Here is a 22,523-nt window from a genome sequence, read left to right as displayed (position 1 = left end):
CCCCGGCACCTCAGCAACACCCAGCACCCTCCAGCTGCTGCCAAAGCTCCCCCGGGCCGACTTTCCGCCTTCGGGAGAGGGGACGAGGAGCTGGCGACGAGGGCGACCGGGGGACGCGCCACCTGCGCGGGGGCTGCGCTGGGCGGGCGGGCGGCAGAGCCCGGGGCCGCTCGGCTCGGTCCCCTCCGGCACCGGCACCGGCACCGGCACCGGCACCGTGTCCGGAGGAGGCTCCCACGCTGCCGTGCCCCCACCCCCGCTCCCCCGCGCCGGGCCCCGAGCGCCCTGCCCGGTCCCCGCCCCGAGGTGCCCGCACCCCCCGGCTCCGCCGCTCGAGCTCCCCCGTGCGCCCTGCCCCGGGAGCCGCCGCCGGCGCCGTCCCCGTCCCCGTCCCCGTCCCCGTCCCCAGCCCGCACCGGCCATGCCGGGCCCGCGGCGGGACCGCCCGGCCGTGCTGCTGCTGCTCGGGGCGCTGCTGGCCGCCGACCTCTACTTCCACCTCTGGCCGCGGGCGCGCCGGGAGCTGGGCAGGGTCTCCCCGGGCTGTCCCTGCCCCGCGCCCCCCGCGCCGCGCCCGCCGCTCTCCCGCGCCCCCCGCGCCGCCCCCGCGCTGCGCCGCCTCTTCGCCCACCCGCTGTACCGCGCCGCCCCGCCGGGCCCCGCCGAGCCGCTGCTGGGCGCCCGCGAAGCCCTGCGCTACTACCGGCGGAAGGCGGCTCGCTGGAACAGGTGCGTCCCGCAGCCGCGGCTCCCCCGCGCCCGGCACCGCGCATCCCCCGCGCGGCCGGCTCCCGGGCACCCCGCACCGCGCAGCGCCTCGACACCCCCTTGCTGGGCATCTCCTCCTTCCCCGGCTCCCCTTTCCTGGCTATTTCCTGGGCATCTCTTTCTTGGACACTCCGTGCACCAGTGTCTGCTGGCACTCCCTTCCCTTCCCGGACATCTCCTGGGCACCCCCCTTCCCGAGTATCTCCTGGGCACTTCCTTCCCCAGTTCCCCCTTCCCGGACATCTCCTGGGCACTCTTTTCCTGGGCATCTCCTGGGCACCTCCTTCCCCAGTTCCCCCTTCCCGGACATCTCCTGGGCACTCTTTTCCTGGGCATCTCCTGGGCACCTCCTTCCCCAGCACCCCCTTCCCGAATATCCCCTGGCCACTCTTTTCCTGGGCACTCCCTTCCCGGAAAATCCCTGTGTGGGCAGATTCTGTGCACCCTCGTACCGGGCACCCCTTGCATGATCCCTCGCTCCCTGGGCATCTCCTGGGCACCCCATTCTTGAGCACCCACTGCACGAGAATCTCCCGGCCACCCCCTTCCCGGCTGCCTTCTGAGCACCCCTGCCTGGGCACCCCTTTCCCGGTTATGTCCTGGACACCCCTTTTCTGGGCACCCCTTGCATGGGTACATTTCTCTGGCATCTCCTGGGCACCCCCTGCATGGTCACCCCCTTCCCTGGCATCACCTGGGCACCCCTTTTTGGACTCCCCCATGCATTGGGATGTCTTGAGCACCCCCTTCCCAGGCACCCTCTGTGCACCCCCTGCACGGGCACCCCCTGCACGGGCATCCCCTGGGCACCCCCTTTCTGGGCACCCCCTGCAGGGGTACCCCTGCCCTGGCATCCCCCGGGCACTCCCTGTATGGGCACCCCCAGGCACCCCCTCTCTGCACACCTCCTCTCAGGTACCCCTCCCTTTCTGGGCAGCTCTCCTGGGCACCTCTGTCCCTTGGGTGTCCCCTGGCATCCCCAGTCCAGCTTGCCCCCCCATTCTGGCTCTGTGCCCTCACCCCTCCAGCCCCCAAGGGCTGGGCTGAGGGGCTCTGCTGGGATGCTCCTTCCTGGGGGGTCTCCCAGAGCCCCAGAGAAAGGGACCCCCCGCTCAGAGCCCTCTTCCTGCTGCCTCTCCCAGCCCAGCAAGGAGGAAACTCCCTCATCCCCTGCTCCTGGGGTGGGACTGTCCCTGCCCTGTGGTCACTGCCTGGGGGGGACAGTGACCCTCAGTGCCAGCTCCAAGCATTGATTATCTGTACCTGGAATCCCTGATCTAACCCCCCTTCCATGAGGGCTGGGGCTGGAAGCATGCAGCACCCCACAGCTGTTCCCTGCACCCCCAGAACTTCACTCCAGCACAAACTCGGATACAGCAGAGCACAGAGCTCCCAGCGTGCTGAGCTCATGGCATCACCTCCCCCACTGTCCCCTCTGTGGGACAGGACACCTGCAAGGGGATGACAGCATGTCCTGGGGACACCCCAGGGACACCTGTCCTGGCACCTCCCCACTGCCCAGGTTTGGTTTCCAGCGTGGGAGCAGCCCCTACTCCTTCCATCTCCTGTGAGCTGGTTGCTGAGCTGCACGGGCAGGATTCCCAGGTGCTCTCTCCACTTCCATGCCTGTTCCTCCTGCTCCTGTGGGACTCTCCCAGTGCTGGTTCCACGTGAGGTTTTGATGGGAAGTGATAATGGAAGGAACAGAGAATGAAATGACCTTCATGACCTGAGCAGCACCAGGGTCTGGAGCCACCTCGGTGCTCAGCCAGGGCCACCCCTGCCAGGCTCTGCCCTGTCTCCAGACTGGATCCTGTGGAATCCTTTGTCACAGCACTTGAAACCCATGGCTGGTGGGTTTGAGACCCCCTGGCTGTGCCACAGACCCACCCTGGGTGCATCTTCTCAGAGCTGAGCACTGCCTGCTGAAGACATCAGGATCTGGGTACCAAGGTGGATGTTTCCCCAGCAAACTCCCAGTGGGAATTGAGGATTTAAACCAAGGCAGCTCACAGCTTGATGGCACCATCAGAAGCCCTGGGCACTTGCTGCAGCCTCTCTTGCAGGAGAGTCAGAAGTCTGCTCTCCCCAGTTTTATTCACCACATTGTTAAAAGATGGAGTTTGTGCTGCACTTTGCCTCCTGCCCCGAGGTTTGGCTGTGCTGTGACTGGGAGGAGCACTGTGGTGCCTTTTTGTCCTTGACTGACTTCGCTTTGCACCTCCAGGAAGGGAAGAAGGCAGAGTATTGATCCTTCCTCACTCTGAAATAAAATATATGATGCTCTTAAGTGGGTGAAACCTCCAGAGAGCACAGGCTGAGGTGACACAACTGCTCCTGCACAAACCTGCCAACAACCAGCAGTGCTGCAAACTGAACATGTAATCAGGTGGCCCTCGCCAGAGCTGATGGATTTTATAAGATTGTTAATGTGCTGTGGGCACAGAGGAATTTCTGCCTCACCTGCAGAGCCCGTGTCCTCTCTGATGTGGCCAGGACAGGGTCCTTGTGGGACTCAGGAATCCATGGCTTTCTCTCCCACTGCATGGGTTCAACAAAGCTGCTGCTGCTGCTGCTGAGGACTGAAGAGCAAAAAGTCCACAGCAGCTCCACAAGCAGAGCCAGGCAGCAGGGGCTCAGGGCTGAGTGTCCATGGGCATCCTCTCCTCACCATGACAGGATGACAGCACATTTCTCATCACCCCTGGATGTGGGTGTTGGCAGGGCAGCTTTGGGAGCAGCAGGACGCTCCCCTGAGTGGAACAAGCTGCAGTTTCACCCCGTTCCTCCAGCACAGCCTGTCTGCCTTCCTTTCTGCAGGCAGATGGACATCAGCTGGACAGGGGCTCTGCCAGCTGGAGCAGCCCCAGGACATCCTGATGGGACACCCATGGCCAGAGCGTGTCCTCCTCCACGGTGCTCCTCCAAACCAGCTGCTGCTCCCAGCACCTCAGTCAGGACCAGCACTTTGACTGCAGGGTGCAGAACCAGCTGGAGAGACTGATGGGGATGCAGGAAGGAAACAGAAAAACGAGAAAACAGCCACACCTCTTCAAAACAAAACAAAAAAAAATCCCTTAGAAACTCCAGAGCTTATTTTTATCCTTGAAGGAGCAGCTTCAAAACCCCAAACTCAGGATGGTGGTGGCCTGAGCAGTGTCACCCCACTGTGCCTCCCTCCCAGCCCAGCAGAGAGCTGAAAGCCAGGGCAACCCCAGGGCTATTTACAGCAGGGTAGAAATGAACCCTGGTTTTATATCATTATGCCTTTTGCAGAGATCTGTTTTTTTCCAGGGAAATATTTCAGGAATCCTGAAGGAAGCAGGGAGGCAGAGAGAGCTGTGTTTTGGGTTGAAAGGCTGGGAAGGGACTGGCTCAGCCTGGGCAGGGACCATGTGGATGCAGGGCTGGGATCTGCCTCCCCTTGCATAACCACTGCATTTTTTCCCCCCTCAGTAATGCCTTGCTCACCCCGGGGGAACAGCCTGTGTGTATGGCAGGCAGGAGAGCAAATATGGTAAAATATTTGGGCAGCTTCCCTAGGGAAAAATCCTGAGTCACTCCTGTGCATGGCACTGGGCTTTGTGGTCCCTGGCTGTGGCAGGGTTAACACCTCATTTATTAATTAAGGCTTTATTAATGCCTCACAACTCATTAAGGTTGTGCCTCACTTATCCACGGGAAGGGCAGCAGGCTGGGGGTTCAGGCATTTCTGCTGGAGCTGATGGCATCCAGGGCCATTTCCATGTGCACAGGGAATTTTCTGCCTCCTGTGCAAACTGGGGGTGCTGGCATTGCAGGGCCATTTCCAGGTGCACAGGGAATTTTCTGCCCCCTGTGCAGGAAGAGGAGCTGATGGCATCCAGGGCCATATCCAGGTGCACAGGGAATTTTCTGCCTCCTCTAGAGGCAGGGGCTGATGTCATTCCAGGGCTCTTCCATGTGCACAGGGAACTTTCTGCCTCCTCTTCAGGCAGGAGCTGATGGCATCCAGGGCTATTTCCATGTGCACAGGGAACTTTCTGCCTCCTCTTCAGGCAGGAGCTGATGGCATCCAGGGCCATTTCCAGGTGCACAGGGAATTTTCTGCCTCCTCTGCAGGAAGAGGAGCTGTTGGCACTCCAGGGTTGTTTCCAGGTGCACAGGGAATTTTCTGCCTCCTGAGCAAAGAGCTGGTCAGGGAGGGAAGTGCTCCAGCTCCCTCTGACCATGCACATGTGGATTTCATGCTGTGGCTGGCCCAGTCCAGTGGAAAGACAAACAGACTGGGAGAGGGAACAGGCTCCTGTGAGCTGCACATCCAACCTGTCCCTCCAGCTCCTAGAGGTCTCCCAGGATACCACTGTGTAGGAAATGAATGTGTGGAAAATTCTCAAAGCCTGACAGAAGGCTCACATAGTATGTATGTGTATGTAAACCTTGAGATAAGAAAAGCTGACTTAGAGATACCGTGGAATAAGACATTATTGAGAGAAAAATAGAACTAAAAACAAGTTTCAAAGGATAGTATTGATACACTATGTTATAAATCTTTTAAAGCTAATAATCTACAATTACTCTTCAGAAGTCTTACTACAATGCATCTTTCACACTTCTGTTTTTCTGAATTATCTACTTTCATTTGCAAGGCAATCCTTTAAAACTTCTTTTTAGTTCCATTTTTCTCTCCATCATGTCTGTCTTATTCCATAATATTTCTAAGTCAACATTTCTTATCTCAAGGTTTACATACACATACATACTATGGAAACCTTCTAGCAAACTTTAAGAATTTTCTACAAATTCATTTCCTACACCTCTGGAACAACTCTGGAAGGGTTCAAGCCCTGCTCACAGCCAGATTAACCACTCTGCTCAGCCTGCTAGGATGGAGAAGGGTGATAGAAAATTGATGGAAAAATCCCAACCAAGCCCCAGCTGCTGGGCTGAGCAGGGAAACAAAGACACCCCCAGCAGCCAGGAGCCCTTTCCAGCCCCCAGTGCTGTTCCTTGGCTGATAAATGCCTTGGGGCATGGTCAGACCTCGCTGCTCAGGCTCTGGATGGGGTCTGGCCAGGCATGTGGCACTTCCCCCTGTCCAGCCTCTCCATCCCAGCCTTGGTTAATGTCCTACTCCTTATCAGCCCCCAGCTCCTGTTTGCTTTCCTGCATGGATCCTGGCACTTTCAGTGCAAACTGAACTCCATTTTCCCTGTGTCAGGACTGGCTGCTCCACACGTGGGCTGGACACTGTTAATGAGAAACCAAAGCTCTGTCCTCTGCTGGCTGCAATAAGTGACCTTTCCCTTCCACAGCCCCAGCCTTGGGAGGTCTCTGTCCCTGTTGAGCAAGAAATGGCACAGATGCACTCCAAGGCTGGGTTGCAGGAGAAGAGTGTTTAATACAAAAAATCCTCTCTTTTATAGACAGATCTGACACATTCTGCTTGATTGGCTGACTAACAAAAACATCCTTCTCACAAACAGCCCTTGAGAAGGACAGAAAAACAGAGGAGGAAAATACCACCTGCAGGTTGTTTGTACTAACAAGTTAGCATCGTTTTTCTACAACTCCCTAAAAGAGTCTCACAAGTCCCCTGTGAGAGAACAAAGCCATTTTCTCACTTTCTGACCAGGCTGTTGCATCCACAGGTCTCGAGGCTGAGGGAAGTGCTGATCGACAGGGGAAATGCTTTTGGGCTGTTACTGAACTTCAGAGGCTCCTTCAGCTCCACCTGCCAGAAAAGGGTGGGGCTGAACCTCGATTTTCAGAGATCACGGGCAGGATGCTGCCATGTGACCTCATAGCATCCCTGCTCGCTGAGAATTTGGTCACAGAGGCAATTTGTAGCCTTTAGTGATTTTTTTTTTTTTTTCTGCAAATTCTGGGGAAATACTCTCCCAGAGATGGTCAGAGACTCTGACCATCTCAGCCATTTCTTTCAAGCCCTGCTCGCAGCCAGATTAATCACACAGCTCAGCCTGCTTGGATGGAAAGAGTGATGGAAAAATCCCAACCAAGCCCCAGCTGCTGGGCTGAGCAGGGAAATAAAGACACCCCCAGCAGCCAGGAGCCCTTTCCAGCCCCCAGTGCCGTTCCTTGGCTGATAAAATTTGCTAGAAGGTTTCCATAGCATGTATGTGTTTGTAAACCTTGAGATAAGAAATGTTGACTTAGAAATATTATGGAATAAGACAGACATGATGGAGAGAAAAATGGAACTAAAAAGAAGTTTTAAAGGATTGCCTTGCAAATGAAAGTAGATAGTTTAGAAAAACAGAAGTGTGAAAGATGCATTGTAGTAAGACTTCTGAAGAGTAATTGTAGATTATTAGCTTTTAAAGATTTATAACATAGTGTATCAATACTATGATTTGAAACTTGTTTTTAGTGATTTTTTTCCCCCAGCTTCAGGGAAAAAACTCTCTCAGAGATGGTCAGAGACTCAGTTTCCCCTTACCCACCCCATGCACTGCTCCTGGCCCCCTCCAGGCTCAGAGAAGGGAGCTTTTCCACATCCCCATCTATTGGAATAATCCCAATACAGCCAGACAGGACGTGCCTGAGCTTGTCTGGCCCTTGGTGCTGAACCAAACAGCAGCAACTGTGGTGTTTCACCCCACAGACACTTTTGGCCAGCTGTGTGCTGCAGCTGGGCAGCTGGGGACAAGTCCAGGCATGCAGGAGCTCTGGTGGTCCTCAGGTTTCCCTCTGTGGAGAAGCTTTAAGGCTGTGGTGAAGGAAAGGAGTCGGTTCTGATGGAGGGTTTGGATCCAGAGCTTTGTTCTGGCCTCTGAACCCAGCAGCAGCTCCACCAGAACTCCTGACCTGTGTGGGTGCTGCTCCTTTTAACCCCGGGGAGAGGGGAGAGAAGGGACAGGGAGCCACCAGCCAGGTACAGGAGGGGAGGTCTCAAGGGACAAAGGACACCTGGATGGCCCAGTGCCCCGGGGGTAGAGGGCATCCTTTGAATCTGCCAGTCACTCGAGCCCTTCTGGAATGCCAGGACTGACAGACAGTGCTGGGAGGGGAAAGGAGAGGTGACTGACACACCTGGCAGGGAATTATCAGGGGAGGAACCCGAGGTTCTGGGGTAAACCCTGAAATCACAACACAACACCCATCCCCAGAACGCCTCTCTCTCTCGCAGGAGACACAAGCTGTGCCAGCAGGAGCTGAACCTCTCCCTCATCCCCATCCCTCCTCTCTTGCAGGAGACACAAGCTGTGCCAGGAGGAGCTGAACCTCTCCCTTATCCCCATCCTTCCTCTCTTGCAGGAGACACAAGTTGTACCAGGAGATTTGAACCTCTCCCATTTCCTCATCCCCATCCCTCCTCTCTTGCAGGAGACACAAGCTGTACCAGGAGGAGTTGAACCTCTCCCTCATCCGTGTCCCTTCTCTCTTGAAGGAGACACAAGCTGTGCCGGGAGGAGCTGAACCTCTCCCTTATCCCCATCCCTCCTCTCTTGCAGGAGACACAAGCTGTACTGGGAGGAGCTGAACCTCTCCCTCATCCCCGACCCTCCTCTCTTGCAGGAGACACAAGCTGTACCAGGAGATTTGAACCTCTCCCTTATCCCCATCCCTCCTCTCTTGCAGGAGACACAAGCTGTACCAGGAGATTTGAACCTCTCCCTCATCCCCATCCCTCCTCTCTTGCAGGAGACACAAGCTGTACCAGCAGGAGCTGAACCTCTCCCTCATCCCTGTCCCTCCTCTCTTGAAGGAGACACAAGCTGTACCGGGAGGAGCTGAACCTCTCCCTCATCCCCATCCCTCCTCTCTTGCAGGAGACACAAGCTGTACCGGGAGGAGCTGAACCTCTCCCTCATCCCTGTCCCTCCTCTCTTGCAGGAGACACAAGCTGTACCGGGAGGAGCTGAACCTGACGGTGGCAGCCCCGCTGCCGCTGCGTGCCGAGGCCGGCTGGCTGCAGTTCCAGCTGGGCATCAGCCGGGACGGGCTCTACCCGCGCTCCAGCGCCGCCGTCAGCAGGCTGCTGCGGGACCTGCGGGACCTGCCCACCATCAGCGCCGGTGAGCACCCAGGTGCCCTCTGGCACCGAGAATGACACAGGAACGGGCGGGGCCGGGCTTGTAGGAAGAGCAAAGAGGGTTTTATTCAAGAGAACCGCGGGGTTTGAATACAGTGATACCATGCAATCTATTCGATTGGCTCGTTAGCAAAAACACCTTCCTCACACACTGTCCTTGAGCAGAACAGAAAGATGGACTAGAAGAACACCACCTGCAGATTGTTTATTCTTAACCAGTTATCACATCCTTACAACCCCCTAAAAATCCTCACAAACCGCCATGAGAAGCACTTGCTGCTTCTCTCTCCCTGTCCCATGGCACCCACACCCAGGGACTGGCTGGGGATGGGGGATTGGCTCCTTGGAGCCTGCCGGGGGCCAGCAGCAAGAGATGGAGCCTGGAAGGTTCTCACTGCTCCTCCTGCCCTTGCAGACTACAGCCAGGATGAGAAGGCCCTGCTGGGAGCCTGTGACTGCAGCCAGGGTGAGTGTGACACCCGGGGTCCCCACCTGCCATCGCCACCTGCTCCATCCCCAGCTCTATGGAATCTGCAGGCAGCCCTGATGAGGGGAGAGAATGATGAGGACTCCAGCTTATCAGAAGGCTAATTAATTACTTTATTAATTATAATTATATTATATTAATACATAATTTTATTAAAATTATTGTTGTTACTTTATTAATTCTAATTATATTATCATAATAATATAGTAATATGCTATATTATATTACACTATGTTACATTACATCTAAACTGAATTTGCCAAGCAGTCAACTCTGCACACACCTGCAGAGTTGTGAATCTCATGACTGAATCTCATGACTGTCAGCTCACACTCCTGACACACACACACACACACACACACACACACACACACACACACCTGGCCCTGGCAGGCCAAGGAACCAAAACTCCATCACTTTGGATAAACAATCTCCACATTGCATTCTGCTTTGGCACAAACACAGGCACAGCAAATGAGATAAGAACTGTTTGTCCTTTCTCTGAGGTTCAGGGAGTGTGGAACCCAGAAATATTCTTGGGAAGAATTGTGCCTTGCTTTTCTCTGTGAAGAGAAATGTGGCTACACAGCTCGGCCAGGGAAATGCCAAGCCAGGCTCTGCTCCCTCCCATGAACCCAGCAGAGGTTGGGATCATAGAGCATGGAATTATTCCAGTTGGAAAAGCCCTCTGAAATGATGGAGTCCAACCCAAGGGCCACGTCCAGGCTTTTTTTAACACCCAGGGGTGATAATTCCAGCACTTCCATAAGCAGCCTGATCGCTGTGGGTGTCAGGACACCAGGACAGCACTGGGTTCTGCTGGGGAGGGAGGAAAAAGCCCCCAAGGGGATGGAACAGAGGGGCTGAAGGGAAATCTGCTCTATGGCACAAGGGGGAGGGGAAAATAAATGGGAAGAGAGAGAGGGGAGTGGCTGGAAGAAGTGATGGGATGCACTCACAGGGTTGGAAAGCCAGGTTGTGCTGGGGGGTGTAACTGGGATGTTTCCAGGAGTTCTCATCCCATTTCCCAGGAGTTAATACCCACTTTCCAGACAGTTATCATCCTATTTCCTAAGTGTTAACATCCCATTTCCCAGGAGTTAACACCCCTTTCCCAGGAGCTACCCCCCCTTTCCAAGAGCTAACCCCCCCTTTCCCAGGAGCTAACCCCCCCTTTCCCAGGAGCTACCCCCCCTTTCCAAGAGCTAACCCCCCCTTTCCTCCCCAAGTGGTGAAGCCCAGCGGTGTGCACCTGAAGCTGGTCCTCAGGTTCCAGGATTTTGGGAAAGCCATGTTCAAGCCCATGAGGTAAGGCCAGCAGAGCCCCCTGAGCCCCTGCAGGGCGGGCTGGGACCCTCCTTGGCACGGGAAGGTCCCAGCCACACCTCCCCTCTCCTGCCCTCCCCACCTGAGCACCTGAAAAGGTTCCATTATTTTTCATTTTTCTTGGCTGCTCACAGCACCCAGGAGCACACCTGGGTAAACACCAGCGTCCCCACACTGCTGTTGATGTTGGAAATGTCTCTTTTCATGGGTGCCAGGTGGAGAAGGACCTTGGGACACTTGTTCTCCTGAGATCCTTGCCATGAGGGACAGCTCTTCCCCAGCAGACTTTGGGGTTTGCCTTGGTTTTCCTTGGATTCCCCAGAATATTTCCAAGAAGCAGCCATCACACAGGGGATTTAAATTGCTTCTGCTCTTACTTGCAGCCCCTTGGGACTCTTCACATCAATTCCCTCTCACTTCACTGTCCATGTGTGAGCAGAGCAGCTGGCAGCACGTGGGCTGGGATAATCAATCCTCACCCAGAAGGCAGCCAGCTCCTCTCCCCTGGGCTTCCATCCAGCTCTGCCCAGTGTCCACCAGGTCCTGGGGGGCAAGGAGAGCATCCATGGCCTGCTGAGCCAGGAGGGATTTCCTGTGTCCTGTCCCATTTCCCAGCAGTTAACACCCCAATGGGAGTTATCCCATTTCCCAGAGTTAACCCCCATTTCCCAGGAGTTAACACCCCCTTTCCCAGGAGTTAACACCCCATTTCCCAGGAGTTAACACCCCCTTTCCCAGGAGTTAACCCCCCTTTCCCAGGAATTAACACCCCTTTCCCAGGAGTTAACACCCCCTTTCCCAGGAGTTAACACCCCCTTTCCCAGGAGTTAACACCCCCTTTCCATGAGTTAACCCTGCATTTCCCAGGAGTTAACACCCCCTTTTCCCAGGAGTTAATACCCCTTTCCCAGGAGTTAACACCCCCTTTCCCAGGAGTTAACACCCCTTTCCCAGAGTTAACACCCCATTTCCCAGGAGTTAACACCCTTTTCCCAGGAGTTAACACCCCATTTCCCAGGAGTTAACACCCCATTTCCAGGAGTTAACACCCCATTTCCTAGGAGTTAACACCCCTTTTCCAGGAGTTAACACCCCCTTTCCCAGGAGTTAACACCCCTTTTCCAGGAGTTAACCTCCCTTTCCCAGAGTTAACACTGAGTTAATGCTGAGCATCAAATTCCCTACTGGGGCACTGTGTGCCAGCCAGAAAATGGAATTGAATGAATTAAATTGAGCTCCCACCTCAGGGATTGGAGAGCATCAGACCTGAGCCCTCCTCTGCCTCCAGGGGGATGTGACAAACACCCACCTAAAACTTCATCCTAGAGGGGTCTAAGCCTGTGTCTTGTCCCCTTTCCCAGAGTTAGCACTCCTTTCCCAGGAGTTAACACCCCCTTTCCCAGGAGTTAACACCCCCTTTCCCAGAGTTAACACCCTTTTCCCAGGAGTTAACACCCCATTTCCCAGGAGTTAACACCCCATTTCCAGGAGTTAACACCCCTTTTCCAGGAGTTACCACCCCCTTTCCCAGAGTTAACACCCTTTTCCCAGGAGTTAACACCCCATTTCCCAGGAGTTAACACCCCATTTCCAGGAGTTAACACCCCTTTTCCAGGAGTTACCACCCCCTTTCCCAGAGTTAACACCCCATTTCCCAGGAGTTAACACTCCATTTCCCAGGAGTTAACACCCCTTTCCCAGGAGTTAACACCCCCTTTCCCAGAGTTAACACCCCTTTCCCAGGAGTTAACACCCCTTTTCCAGGAGTTAACACCCCATTTCCCAGGAGTTAACACCCCTTTCCCAGGAGTTAACACCCCCTTTCCCAGGAGTTAACACCCCATTTCCCAGGAGTTAATACCCCTTTTCCAGGAGTTAATACCCCTTTTCCAGGAGTTAACACCCCCTTTCCCAGGAGTTAACACCCCATTTCCCAGGAGTTAATCCCCATTTCCCAGGAGTTAACACCCCTTTTCCAGGAGTTAACACCCCCTTTCCCAGGAGTTAACCCCCATTTCCCAGAGTTGACACCCCTTTTCCCAGGAGTTAACACCCCATTTCCCAGGAGTTAATGCTGAGCATCAAATTCCCTACTGGGGCACTGTGTGCCAGCCAGAAAATGGAATTGAATGAATTAAATGGAGCTCCCACCTCAGGGATTGGAGAGCATCAGACCTGAGCCCTCCTCTGCCTCCAGGGGGATGTGACAAACACCCACCTAAAACTTCATCCTAGAGGGGTCTAAGCCTGTGTCTTGTCCCCTTTCCCAGAGTTAGCACTCCTTTCCCAGGAGTTAACACCCCCTTTCCCAGAGTTAACACCCCATTTCCCAGGAGTTAACACTCCATTTCCCAGGAGTTAACACCCCCTTTCCCAGGAGTTAACACCCCTTTTCCAGGAGTTAACACCCCATTTCCCAGGAGTTAACACCCCTTTCCCAGGAGTTAACACCCCCTTTCCCAGGAGTTAACACCCCTTTTCCAGGAGTTAACACCCCATTTCCACTGTCTGCCAGCCAGAAAATGGAATTAAATGGAGCTCCCACTTCAGGGATAGGAGAGCATCAGACCTGAGCCCTCCTCTGCCTCCAGGGGGGATGTGACAAACACCACCTGAAACTTTGTCCTAAGAGGTCTAAGCTCTTGCTGAAGCAGATGTAAAGCCCCAGTCAGCTCCTCTGCCTCCCCCAGGGTGCAAGTGCTGCTCCCTGGCACGGCGGGTGGTGGCTCCAGCTGGGCACTGAGCCCTTGTGCTCTGACCCTGTCCCCAGTGTAGCCCCACAGGAGCTGTCCCCGAGCCCACCAGCTGTCCTTGTGCCACCACTCAGTGTCCAGGCTGCCCAGGGCTCACCCCCTGCTTTCTCCCAGGCAGAAACGTGAGGAGGAGACTCCTGAGGATTTCTTCTACTTTGTGGATTTCCAGCGGCACAACGCGGAGATCGCTGCCTTCCACCTGGACAGGTAGGGCTGGCACAGCCCTGCTCCTCCTGCTGCTCCTCCTGCTGCTCCTCCTGCTGCTCCTCGGGCCACCAGAGCTCTGGGGAAAGCCCTGCAGGGCTCAGGGAAAGGAAAAGGGGAATGGAAAAGGAGAAAGGAAAGGAATCCTCCAGGAGATCCTTCTGGATCTCACCTGACACCCCAGAGTCAGCTTTGCCTTGGCCACTGCATGAGAGCAGTGCAGTCCAGGTGGGAGCAGGTCAGATTCTCACCTGGCTGTCACACATTGTCCCTCCCCTGCCTCCAGGTGCCAATCTGAGCTCTGGGCACAGCCTAGGTGCCCCGCTGGTGAGGGAGGCACACACTCCATCAGCCATCAAGGTGTGCTTTGGGTTAATAAACTGCAGAAATGCACTTGTAAGCCCTCAGATAATGAGCAATTAACCTGGCACCTCTTCCAGCAGGGTGTTTGTTTAATAAAATCAAAAATATCCTTCTCAGAAGATGAGGGCAGCAGCCCTTCCCTCCTCTGAACACCAGAGGAAGGTGATCTCTGATGGTCAGGGTGGGTGGGGATCTCCAGTTTCCATAGGACAAGCAGGAGTAAATTAAGTCCTGTAGCTCAGACTCTGAGAAAGGGAACAAAGGGAGCTGAATTCCCTTCCCAGCTCTGCCCCAGTATCCTCACAGTGACTCTGCTTGACTCAGCCACCACCACCTCATCCCTGCAGCTCCACTGCCACAAAAATGGGGCCAGACTGCTTTTCTGAAATGCTTTGTGGTTTTTAGAGCTGAAAGATGCTGGATAAAAGCAAACATTTTTTTTCTCTCTGAACATTGCTCAATAAATGACAGGCTAAATCCTGTTCTGTGCCCAATTCCCAGGAGCAGGGGGCATTACCCAAGGAGCCAAGCAGAGCATTAGCCAGCTCTCCCCGTGTTACTGACTCAGCAACCAGCAGCAGCTCCCCATTGGCTGCCAGGAATGCTTTCCTGCCCCAGGTCCTGAGGTTTTTCAGAGTATTTTTGAGGAATTAGCTGGGCATGAGTGCCTCTGGAGGAGGGGGTGCCTCCTCAGCCACGCTGTACCAGGATCAACCTCTTTGCTCCATGTCAAACTGACGTTGTAGAAGGGCCTGAAGGGCTTCTTTGGCCCCTGGGGGACCCTGTTTGTGTGCAAAGGGTGGGAGAAACCAAGGCAGTGTTAGGGAAAGAGACAGGAATGCTGGAGAACATCCAGATTGTTCCAGACAGCAGCTATTAAAATACCAAAATCCAAACACAGAGAGATGTATTTTGGCCCAGAGGGGTTTTTGCTGGAAAGAGTCTGGGTGCAACGATCCAAAGGCTCCTGGTTCACTGATGGAAGGGGCAGGGGCAGCACCTGCCACCCCACTGTGCAGCAGCAGCGTCCCCTGTCCCCTCTGTGCAGGATCCTGGATTTCAGGAGGGTGCCACCCACAGTGGGGAGGCTGATCAACGTCACCAAGGAGATCCTGGAGGTCACCAAGAACGAGGTCCTGCAGAGCGTCTTCTTCGTGTCACCAGGTGGGCAAAGGCTGGCTCGGGATGAGGCAAGTTATGGCCCCAGTTGTCTTTAAGGTCCCTTCACAGCTGACCCAAAGCTGTGGTGTCTCACAGTGGGAGGAAGGGCAGGGGCTGCAGGAAAAGGGGCTGCAGGACTCGTGCTGTGGTGCAGAAATGAAATTCTTGGCTTAAATGTGCACAAAGACATGGTTACTGCAGAGGTTCCCTCCAGCTGGAATCATCAACCAAATCTTCTCATTTGGCCTTTTTTTCTTAACCTTTCCCTTAGCACAGGACCCAAATCTTTGATTTGGCAGTTTGACACCCATGGCATGGATGCTTTGGGTTTTCCCTTGTTTTTCCTTGGGTTCCCCACAGTGTTTCCATGAAAGAACCATCAAACAGGGGGTTCTAAACTGCTCTGCACTCATTTGCAGCTCCTTGGGCCTCTTCCCATCTGCTCCCCCTCCCTCCAAACCTGCCACAAGAAACAATCACTGTCCCACAGTGGGGAAAGGTGGCAGCAGCTCTGTGGCACAGAGAGAAACACAGCTTTGCCAGGCATTGTCCTGGGAAAGGCTGTGAAAAGATCAGAGAAAAGAATGAGAAACAATCTTATCTTCACTTGCTGCACCTGGTATTCTGAACATGTAGAAGGTGTTAGGGAGATTTGTTTACCAGAGGGTGGTTCCTTAATTAGCCAGTGGTGATAGTGTTTTAAGTAAAGGACCAGTCGAATACACCTGTAGTGAACTAGTCTATAAAACAATGGGTTTCTTAATAAAGATCATCAACCTTCTGTGATCCATAGAGTCTATGGAACTTCTTACCCAACCAGAGACCTGCTACAAGAGAGGGAAGGACTCAGCCCAGGCCACCCTGCACCCTGTGGTAACCACATATCCTCTGAACAAAGAGAAACTTTCCCAGGATTTTCCTGGGGAATGCTGTGAGAATGCTCAGAGCAAGAATTAAATTAAATTAAAGAATTAAAACAATGCTCTTCATTTGCTGCACCTGTTGTTGTGCACACGTGGATTGTGTTATGGAGATTGTTTACCAAAGAGGGATTTCTTAATTGGACTCTGGTGTTTTGATTGATTGGCCAATTAGGCCAAAGCTGTACCAAGCTGGCAAGGGCCGTGGGGTTTTCTTAGGAGTATAGTGTAGTATAAAATAATAAAGCAATCAATTGCAGCAAAGCAATTGATCAGCCTTCTGCAGTCATGGAGTCAATGCACATTATTCCCCTTTTAGGGGTTTGCTGCCAAAATAGCACCCTCCTGGAGACCACAGCCCCTTTTCCCTGTGTCTTGGTTTGGAAAGACAGGTGCTTGCTAGGGGAAGGCAGGAGCCTTTCCTGAAATGGGGAATGCCTCTGAATTGCTATAAATTTTAAATTAAGGGGCTTTCAGGTAAAAAGTATGGTAGCAGGAAATAACAGTTCTTAATAGCGAAGGAAAAAAAAAGAATAAAACAAACAATGCAGTGAACCAAACCAACCTTGGCAGAGCCAGAGCACAGCCTGACACCCTGTGGGTCAGGGTGCTGGCAGCAGTCCCATAGGAATTGTGGCTCAGCCCTCCTGCAGTGCCAGGGGTGGTTCTGCTGGAGCAGGGATCCTGGAGAAAGGTGCAGTCTTCCTCTGAGGATCCAGGGGAAGAGGCAGCTGCTTTTCCTCTGGGCAATCCAGTGCAGAAGCTGTGCTGGTGTTCCAGAATCTCCAGATTCTGTCCAGGTAGGAATGCTTGGCTCCTCCCTCTGGGAGAGCATCTCCCAGTAGGATGGTGTAGCTCATATCAGCCATGCAGGGACGTTCAATGGCCTGTTATCAGCAGATGGAGAGAAGAATGATTGTGGAAGAGATAAGGAAAACTGCCCACTTGACAAAAGACAGCTGCCACACAGATGGCAGATGGAATACACCTTGCCTTGCAGTCTGGGACACCCTGTTCTCTGCTCTCCTCCCAGCCAGCAACGTCTGCTTCTTCGCCAAGTGCCCGTACATGTGCAAGACGGAGTACGCCGTGTGTGGGAGCCCCCACCTCCTGGAGGGCTCCCTCTCTGCCTTCCTGCCCTCCCTCAACCTGGCCCCACGGCTCTCCATCCCCAACCCCTGGATCCGCTCCTACTCCTTCGAGGGAAAAGAGGAGTAAGTGGGTAAATGAGGCTGCTCCCCATATCTGCACTGCAGGGCACGGACACACGGACAGAGCTGCAGAAATAACCCAGACCAGGGTTCAGGGAGCCCATCATTAGTGTAATAATTAGTGTAACAACCCTTGAAGCCATTTGCTGTGAGTAGATCAGAGGAAAGAATGAGAAACAATTCTTATCTTCACTTGCTGCACTTGGTATTGTGAGCATGTAGAATGTGTTACAGAGATTTGTTTACCAAAGGGTGGTTTCTTAATTAGCCAGTGGTGATGGTGTTTTAAGTAAAGGACCAATCAAATACACCTGTAGTAAACATGGATTAAAAACATCCACTGTCACACCAGGAGACGCTGTCCAATGGATCAAACCCTTCCAGAAAGTTCTAACAGCTTTTCCCACATTTGCTGCTCCATGGGCTGTGTTTCAATTCCAGCCTCCTGCATGCACAAGGGGAGATTTATTTCCTTCTCCTGTACAAGATGGGTTTGGGGATATTTTTGGGGCATGGCAGAAGCAGCTGAGAGTGTCTCCTTTTCTCCATCTCCTGCAGGTGGGAAGTGAACCCACTCTATTGCAACACAGTGAGGGAGATCTACCCCTACAGCAACAGCAACCGGCTGCTCAACATCGTGGACATGGCCATATTCGACTTCCTGATAGGTAATGATGGAGGGAAAGGGTTTCCTTTCCTTCCCTTTTCCCTTTTTCCTTTCTCCTTTCTCCTTTTCTTTCTCCTTTCTCGTTTTTCTTTTCCCCTTTTTCCTTTCCCCTTTCCTTTCCTTTTTTAGAGGGGCTGCTGTCTCCCCACAGCCCCTCCACTGTGGGGGCACAGGGGAGCCCCCAGACCCACCCCACCAAAGGGAAAGCAGCACCTTGGGCACTTCCAGCATGACAACAAATGCTCCATGCAGACCTGAAAGAAATCTTGGGATAATTCAGCAAATTCCCTGCAAGGTGAGCTGTGTCCCTCTGTGTGGCCTTTGCAGGGAACATGGACAGGCACCACTATGAGATGTTCACCAAGTTTGGGGACGATGGCTTCCTCCTGCACCTGGACAACGCCAGAGGGTGAGGCAGGGGAGGAGTGGGGAGGGGTGAGGAGGAGGAGGAGGAGGGCAGGCTCTGAACTCTGCTTCACCCCCCAGGTTTGGGCGGCATTCCCACGATGAAATCTCCATCCTGGCCCCGCTCTCCCAGTGCTGTGTGTAAGTTCCAGCTGCAGATTCCTTCCCAGGAATGTCCAAGCTCCTGCTGTCACTGGGGAGGTCACCTTGGCCTGGTTCCCTCCAGCAGTTCAAGGAGGACCCTGCTAATCCCAGCCAAGGGGTGGGCTGGATGCTGGAGCAGGGGACTAACGAGTGGAAAAACATGCACTGGCACACCAGGAGATGCTGTCCAATGGATCAAACCCTTCCAGAAAGTTCTAACAGTCTTTCCCAGCCCATCAGCACAAGGTGCTCTCAGGGAGCACAGAAATCTCCATCCAAAATCCTGGTGGAGCTTTGATGCACTTCATCAAGCTTCCTCTTCTCAGGGCATGAAGGAGAAGCTCGTCATTTTAACCCTATGTTCTCCCTTCATTCATTCACATAAATCAGCAGCTGCAAGTTAAATTTAAGAGGCAGAAGCAGCTGCTCTTTCCTAGAGTTTGTCTTCAGGACATGTGGAGCCTTTTTCCTTGCTCCACCTGCTCCTTCTCCCCCTCAGGGTGGTAACTGCACTCTCCCCACACACCTTTAATTTCAAGAACTGTTATTTGCACTCAGCAAATCTTTTCATTTCTAATTGCAGGCTCGCAGGGAATCCTTCTCTTGAAATTTTGTGCAGTTTGAAATTAACTCTGTCTCTTAATTTGACCTTCATACCATGATATCCACAGGTCACAGCATTCCTATTCTTCCAGATCCACCTCCCAGAAACTCCTCTTAATTTAATTCTTGTAAAAGGCAGTGGTAAGAGGAGCTGAACACTTTGACATAGGCAAACAAGGGCCAGGAACAGCATAAAAACAACTTGTGCTACCTGAGGGAGACACACAAACCCTCATTTCCCACAAGAGCCAATCCATTTGGAGTAGGAGAGCATCTAAAACCACTCGGGAAGGAAGGGAAGAGGTTTTGCTTGAGTAAGCACACAGAGGCCACAAATTTCAGCCTGTCCTGACCACCAACCTGGACTCGGCCCACCGAGTCTCCTCCTTGCTCCAACACCAAGCTGAGCCTTGTGAGCAGGGAAACTCCTCCAGCCAGGAGCACTGGGAGCACAGGGATGCTGAGAGCAGCCTGTTAAACACATCCACCTCATTCCCAGCTGGGTTCTGCTCCAAGCCTGGCTTCCAGCAGATTTGAGTCTGTTTTATTTGCCTCTCCCTGCTCTCAACCTGTCCCACACGTTGGAGCCTGCAGGTCTCCTCTCCCAGACGAGTGGCACAACTACAGCCATGCCATGAGGTGGTCCTTTCCCTGCAAGCATCCAAACCCTCCTGCAGGCACAGCCAGGCCTGGCAGCAGCCCCAGGCAGGCTGCTGGAGTCCCTGGAAGGCTCGGGGTGAAAGGTTCAGCAGTCCAGCCCAGGCACAGGGTCACAGCCCCCGTGGGAGCCGAGCGGGGCTGGCGGCAGCGTTTCCATCTCAGCCCTCTCGGTGCTGTTTGTTTGTTGTGTAACTGTTCCAGCGCTCCACCAGCTGCTCCCCACGGGTCACAGCAGCCCTCTCTCCACCTCCAAGCACTGCTGGGACCAGAGCAAACACAGCTGGTGTTTACCCACAGCAGCTCCCGGGCCGGCCCTGCCTCGAAGGACAGCGCACAGATTCTCATTCACATCTGCTTCCCCTGGCAGCAGCAGCAGCACCTCACAGCTGGGGTTTAAAGCTTCCTTGTCAGCCCTCACACTTGATCAATTGATTATTTTAGGTTTTTCAGGGATATTAATGCGGGAAGGTGATGCCTGGCCCTGTGGCAGCAGCATCCTCCTTCCCTTGTGCCGCTGCCCACACACGCCTCGCTCCACACACGCTCCTGATTTAGACTGGATATCAGGAAAAAATTTTCCTGGAAAGGATAGTAAAGCACATTAGTAGGGTAGTAAAACATTGGCACAGGCTGCCCAGGGAAATCATGGAGTCACCATCCCTGGAATTCTTTGAGTGATGTGTGGATGTGGCACCTGGGGACGTGGTTTGATGGTGCTGGGAGAGCAGCTGGACTTGATGGTCCTAGAGGTCCTTTCCTACCTTGGTGATTGTCCCCAGCACCTGGAGCAGCCTTTCCCAAACAGCACATGGCCTGTTGGAGCTGCAGAGATCCAGATCAACATTCCCCATGGATGCCCTTGATTAACAACAGCCTAAAAATACAAATTCTTGAGCTGCCTAAAATGGATCTGACTTCACCTTTTTCCTCCTGAAAATTCTGGCTGGGCTGAATCCAAATGGTTCCATAAACATGGACCCCTTTGTTTCCAAGATTCAAAGGGCAGTAACTACAGCCACTGATTTATTTCAGTATTATACATGCTGAAGTCAACACATTTCTGCTGAGGATTAAACAAATGATTTCAGAACACTTCATTTCATGCCCAGAAGCATTCCAAGATTGCAGCTTTTCATCCCATTTTCTGTCAAAGCAAATCACTTTTGAACCCCAGTACCCCCTAAGGTGAAAAGTCACAGTTACACCAGTTCCAGGAAATATTCTCTATAGAGAATATTTGTTTGTGCTCAGAGTTTTGACAGAAGATATTTTCTCATTCATGTCTTTTCATTTACCTCCCCCTCTGCTCCCATCTCATAAATGTCATCCTTGGGGACATGGCACCACCCTGCAGGAACCTGGGGAACTGGGTCATCTCTGACTCACTCACTACTGAGAACTTCAGTCATGTTTTCTCTCTGCTGACAGAAATTTGCAGTACAAATACTCTGGGAAAACAAAGGGAGAAGTAGAGGAGCTACTAATGAAATTTTTATTCTGAAAAAAAAAAAAATTCATTACCTTCCAAAATTAACATTACAGAACTTCTGTTCCAAAATTCTTTAAATTCTTCACCCATCTCTGCCCTGCTGCTGTCAAGGAGCTCAGCTGCTCTTGCTGGGAGGCATTAAAGTGTTGATTTGTTGTTTTTTTCCAGAATAAAAAGAACGACGTGGCTGCGCCTGCAGCTCCTGGCGGAGCCCGAGTACCGGCTCAGCGAGGTGATGAGGGAATCCCTCCTGCAGGACCCCCTGGCCCCTGTGCTCACCGAGCCCCACCTGCTGGCCCTGGACAGGCGCCTACAGCTCATCCTGCAGGCCGTGGGCAGGTGCATTGACACCTTTGGAGAGGCCACGGTGGTGGCCAACGACACCACGCAGCCCCAGAGCCCTGCGGGGCACAGAGCCAAGCTGGACACTTAGAGCTCAGAGCCAGGAGAACCCTGCCAGGCAAGTGGCAGCTCCAGCACTGCTCATTTCCACCCACAAACCCTCGCAGAGACTCGGAGGGGACTGTCAGAAGATCAAGAGTCAGAGCTCCTGTGCTCCAGCAGTGCTGGTGTGGCTGCAGTGCTGGTGTGGCTGCAACTGATCCCTACACCCCAAACACAGCCCTGGGGTGGACAAGCTGTGATCTCCAGGTCTGGAGTTGGCCTTGGGAGGCTGAGGGAACACCTGACCTTGGTTTGTTCAACCTCCACAGGGGCTTGGTCTTGCTAGAGAAGGACACGAACTCGACCCGAGGGTGAGGGTTGAATAAAGAGATGCCAAGAGCATTTTCCTCTTAGTAAGTCTTTGTTCTGTGGTCAGGAGTGAATATTTGAGAAATACCTGCCCCTGGCACAAGACAGGGCATTGGTCCAGCTTGGTCAGACCAGAGGGCTTTGTGAGAAACACAGTAAAGGTAAGAAGACTTTCAGAAAGCTGTGACAGGAGGCTCAGAAACAGCAAGAGCACAGAACTCAGAGCTGGCTGCAGCTGCAGAGTCTGAAAGTAGAAAAGTTACAACAGTACAGCAAGCAAGGACATGAAACAATAGTTTGAGTTTTAGGCTTGGCCAAGATTTGCACGTGCTCACTGTCAGGAGCAGTGTCACCCCAGCCCAGGCTGACCTGTGCACGTCTCACAAAGCCTCACAGGCACTGAAACCACCTCTCTGCCCTGCCTGAAGAGCCAGCCTGGGTATGGAACACAGGCAGGTCTGTGCTGCCTCAGACCCCAAGGGAAAAAACTCAAACTAAAAAAATCACGCTGAAAATCAAACCACTCTGAGACACAGGACTGTATTTACAATTCCAAACCCCACCCATTTCTGGG

General features: G+C 53.3%; 1 protein-coding gene and 1 long non-coding RNA gene across 4 annotated transcripts; one reads left to right on the top strand and one right to left on the bottom strand.

The window, feature by feature from the left end:
- Positions 1-372: 372 nt before the first annotated feature.
- Positions 373-21,982, top strand: FAM20A (FAM20A golgi associated secretory pathway pseudokinase). Of its 2 annotated transcripts, none has more exons than XM_059864439.1 (11): positions 373-729; positions 8,605-8,786; positions 9,219-9,269; positions 10,520-10,598; positions 13,484-13,576; positions 14,985-15,100; positions 17,018-17,231; positions 17,787-17,896; positions 18,223-18,304; positions 18,382-18,441; positions 21,365-21,982. In XM_059864439.1, the coding sequence occupies exons 1-11, from the start codon at positions 422-424 to the stop codon at positions 21,627-21,629; spliced, it is 1,560 nt and encodes a 519-aa protein (XP_059720422.1). In that variant the 5' UTR covers positions 373-421; the 3' UTR covers positions 21,630-21,982. The 2 variants fall into 2 exon arrangements, with proteins under 2 accessions (XP_059720422.1, XP_059720424.1); XM_059864441.1 differs by having other exon boundaries at positions 376-729; positions 17,051-17,231.
- Positions 10,792-13,979, bottom strand: LOC132336681 (uncharacterized). 2 transcript variants are annotated; one of them, XR_009488918.1, is made up of 3 exons: positions 13,746-13,979; positions 13,162-13,664; positions 10,792-11,159 (listed from the first exon to the last, which is right to left on the bottom strand). It is a non-coding gene; the product is annotated as an uncharacterized LOC132336681 (long non-coding RNA). The 2 variants fall into 2 exon arrangements; XR_009488917.1 differs by having other exon boundaries at positions 13,162-13,652; positions 13,746-13,978.
- Positions 21,983-22,523: the final 541 nt, after the last annotated feature.

The sequence above is a fragment of the Haemorhous mexicanus genome, chromosome 20, assembly GCF_027477595.1.
Source record: "Haemorhous mexicanus isolate bHaeMex1 chromosome 20, bHaeMex1.pri, whole genome shotgun sequence".
NCBI lineage: Eukaryota > Metazoa > Chordata > Aves > Passeriformes > Fringillidae > Haemorhous > Haemorhous mexicanus.
The sequence above is the reverse complement of the archived record's forward strand: the minus strand, read 5'-3'. Positions and strand labels throughout refer to the sequence as shown.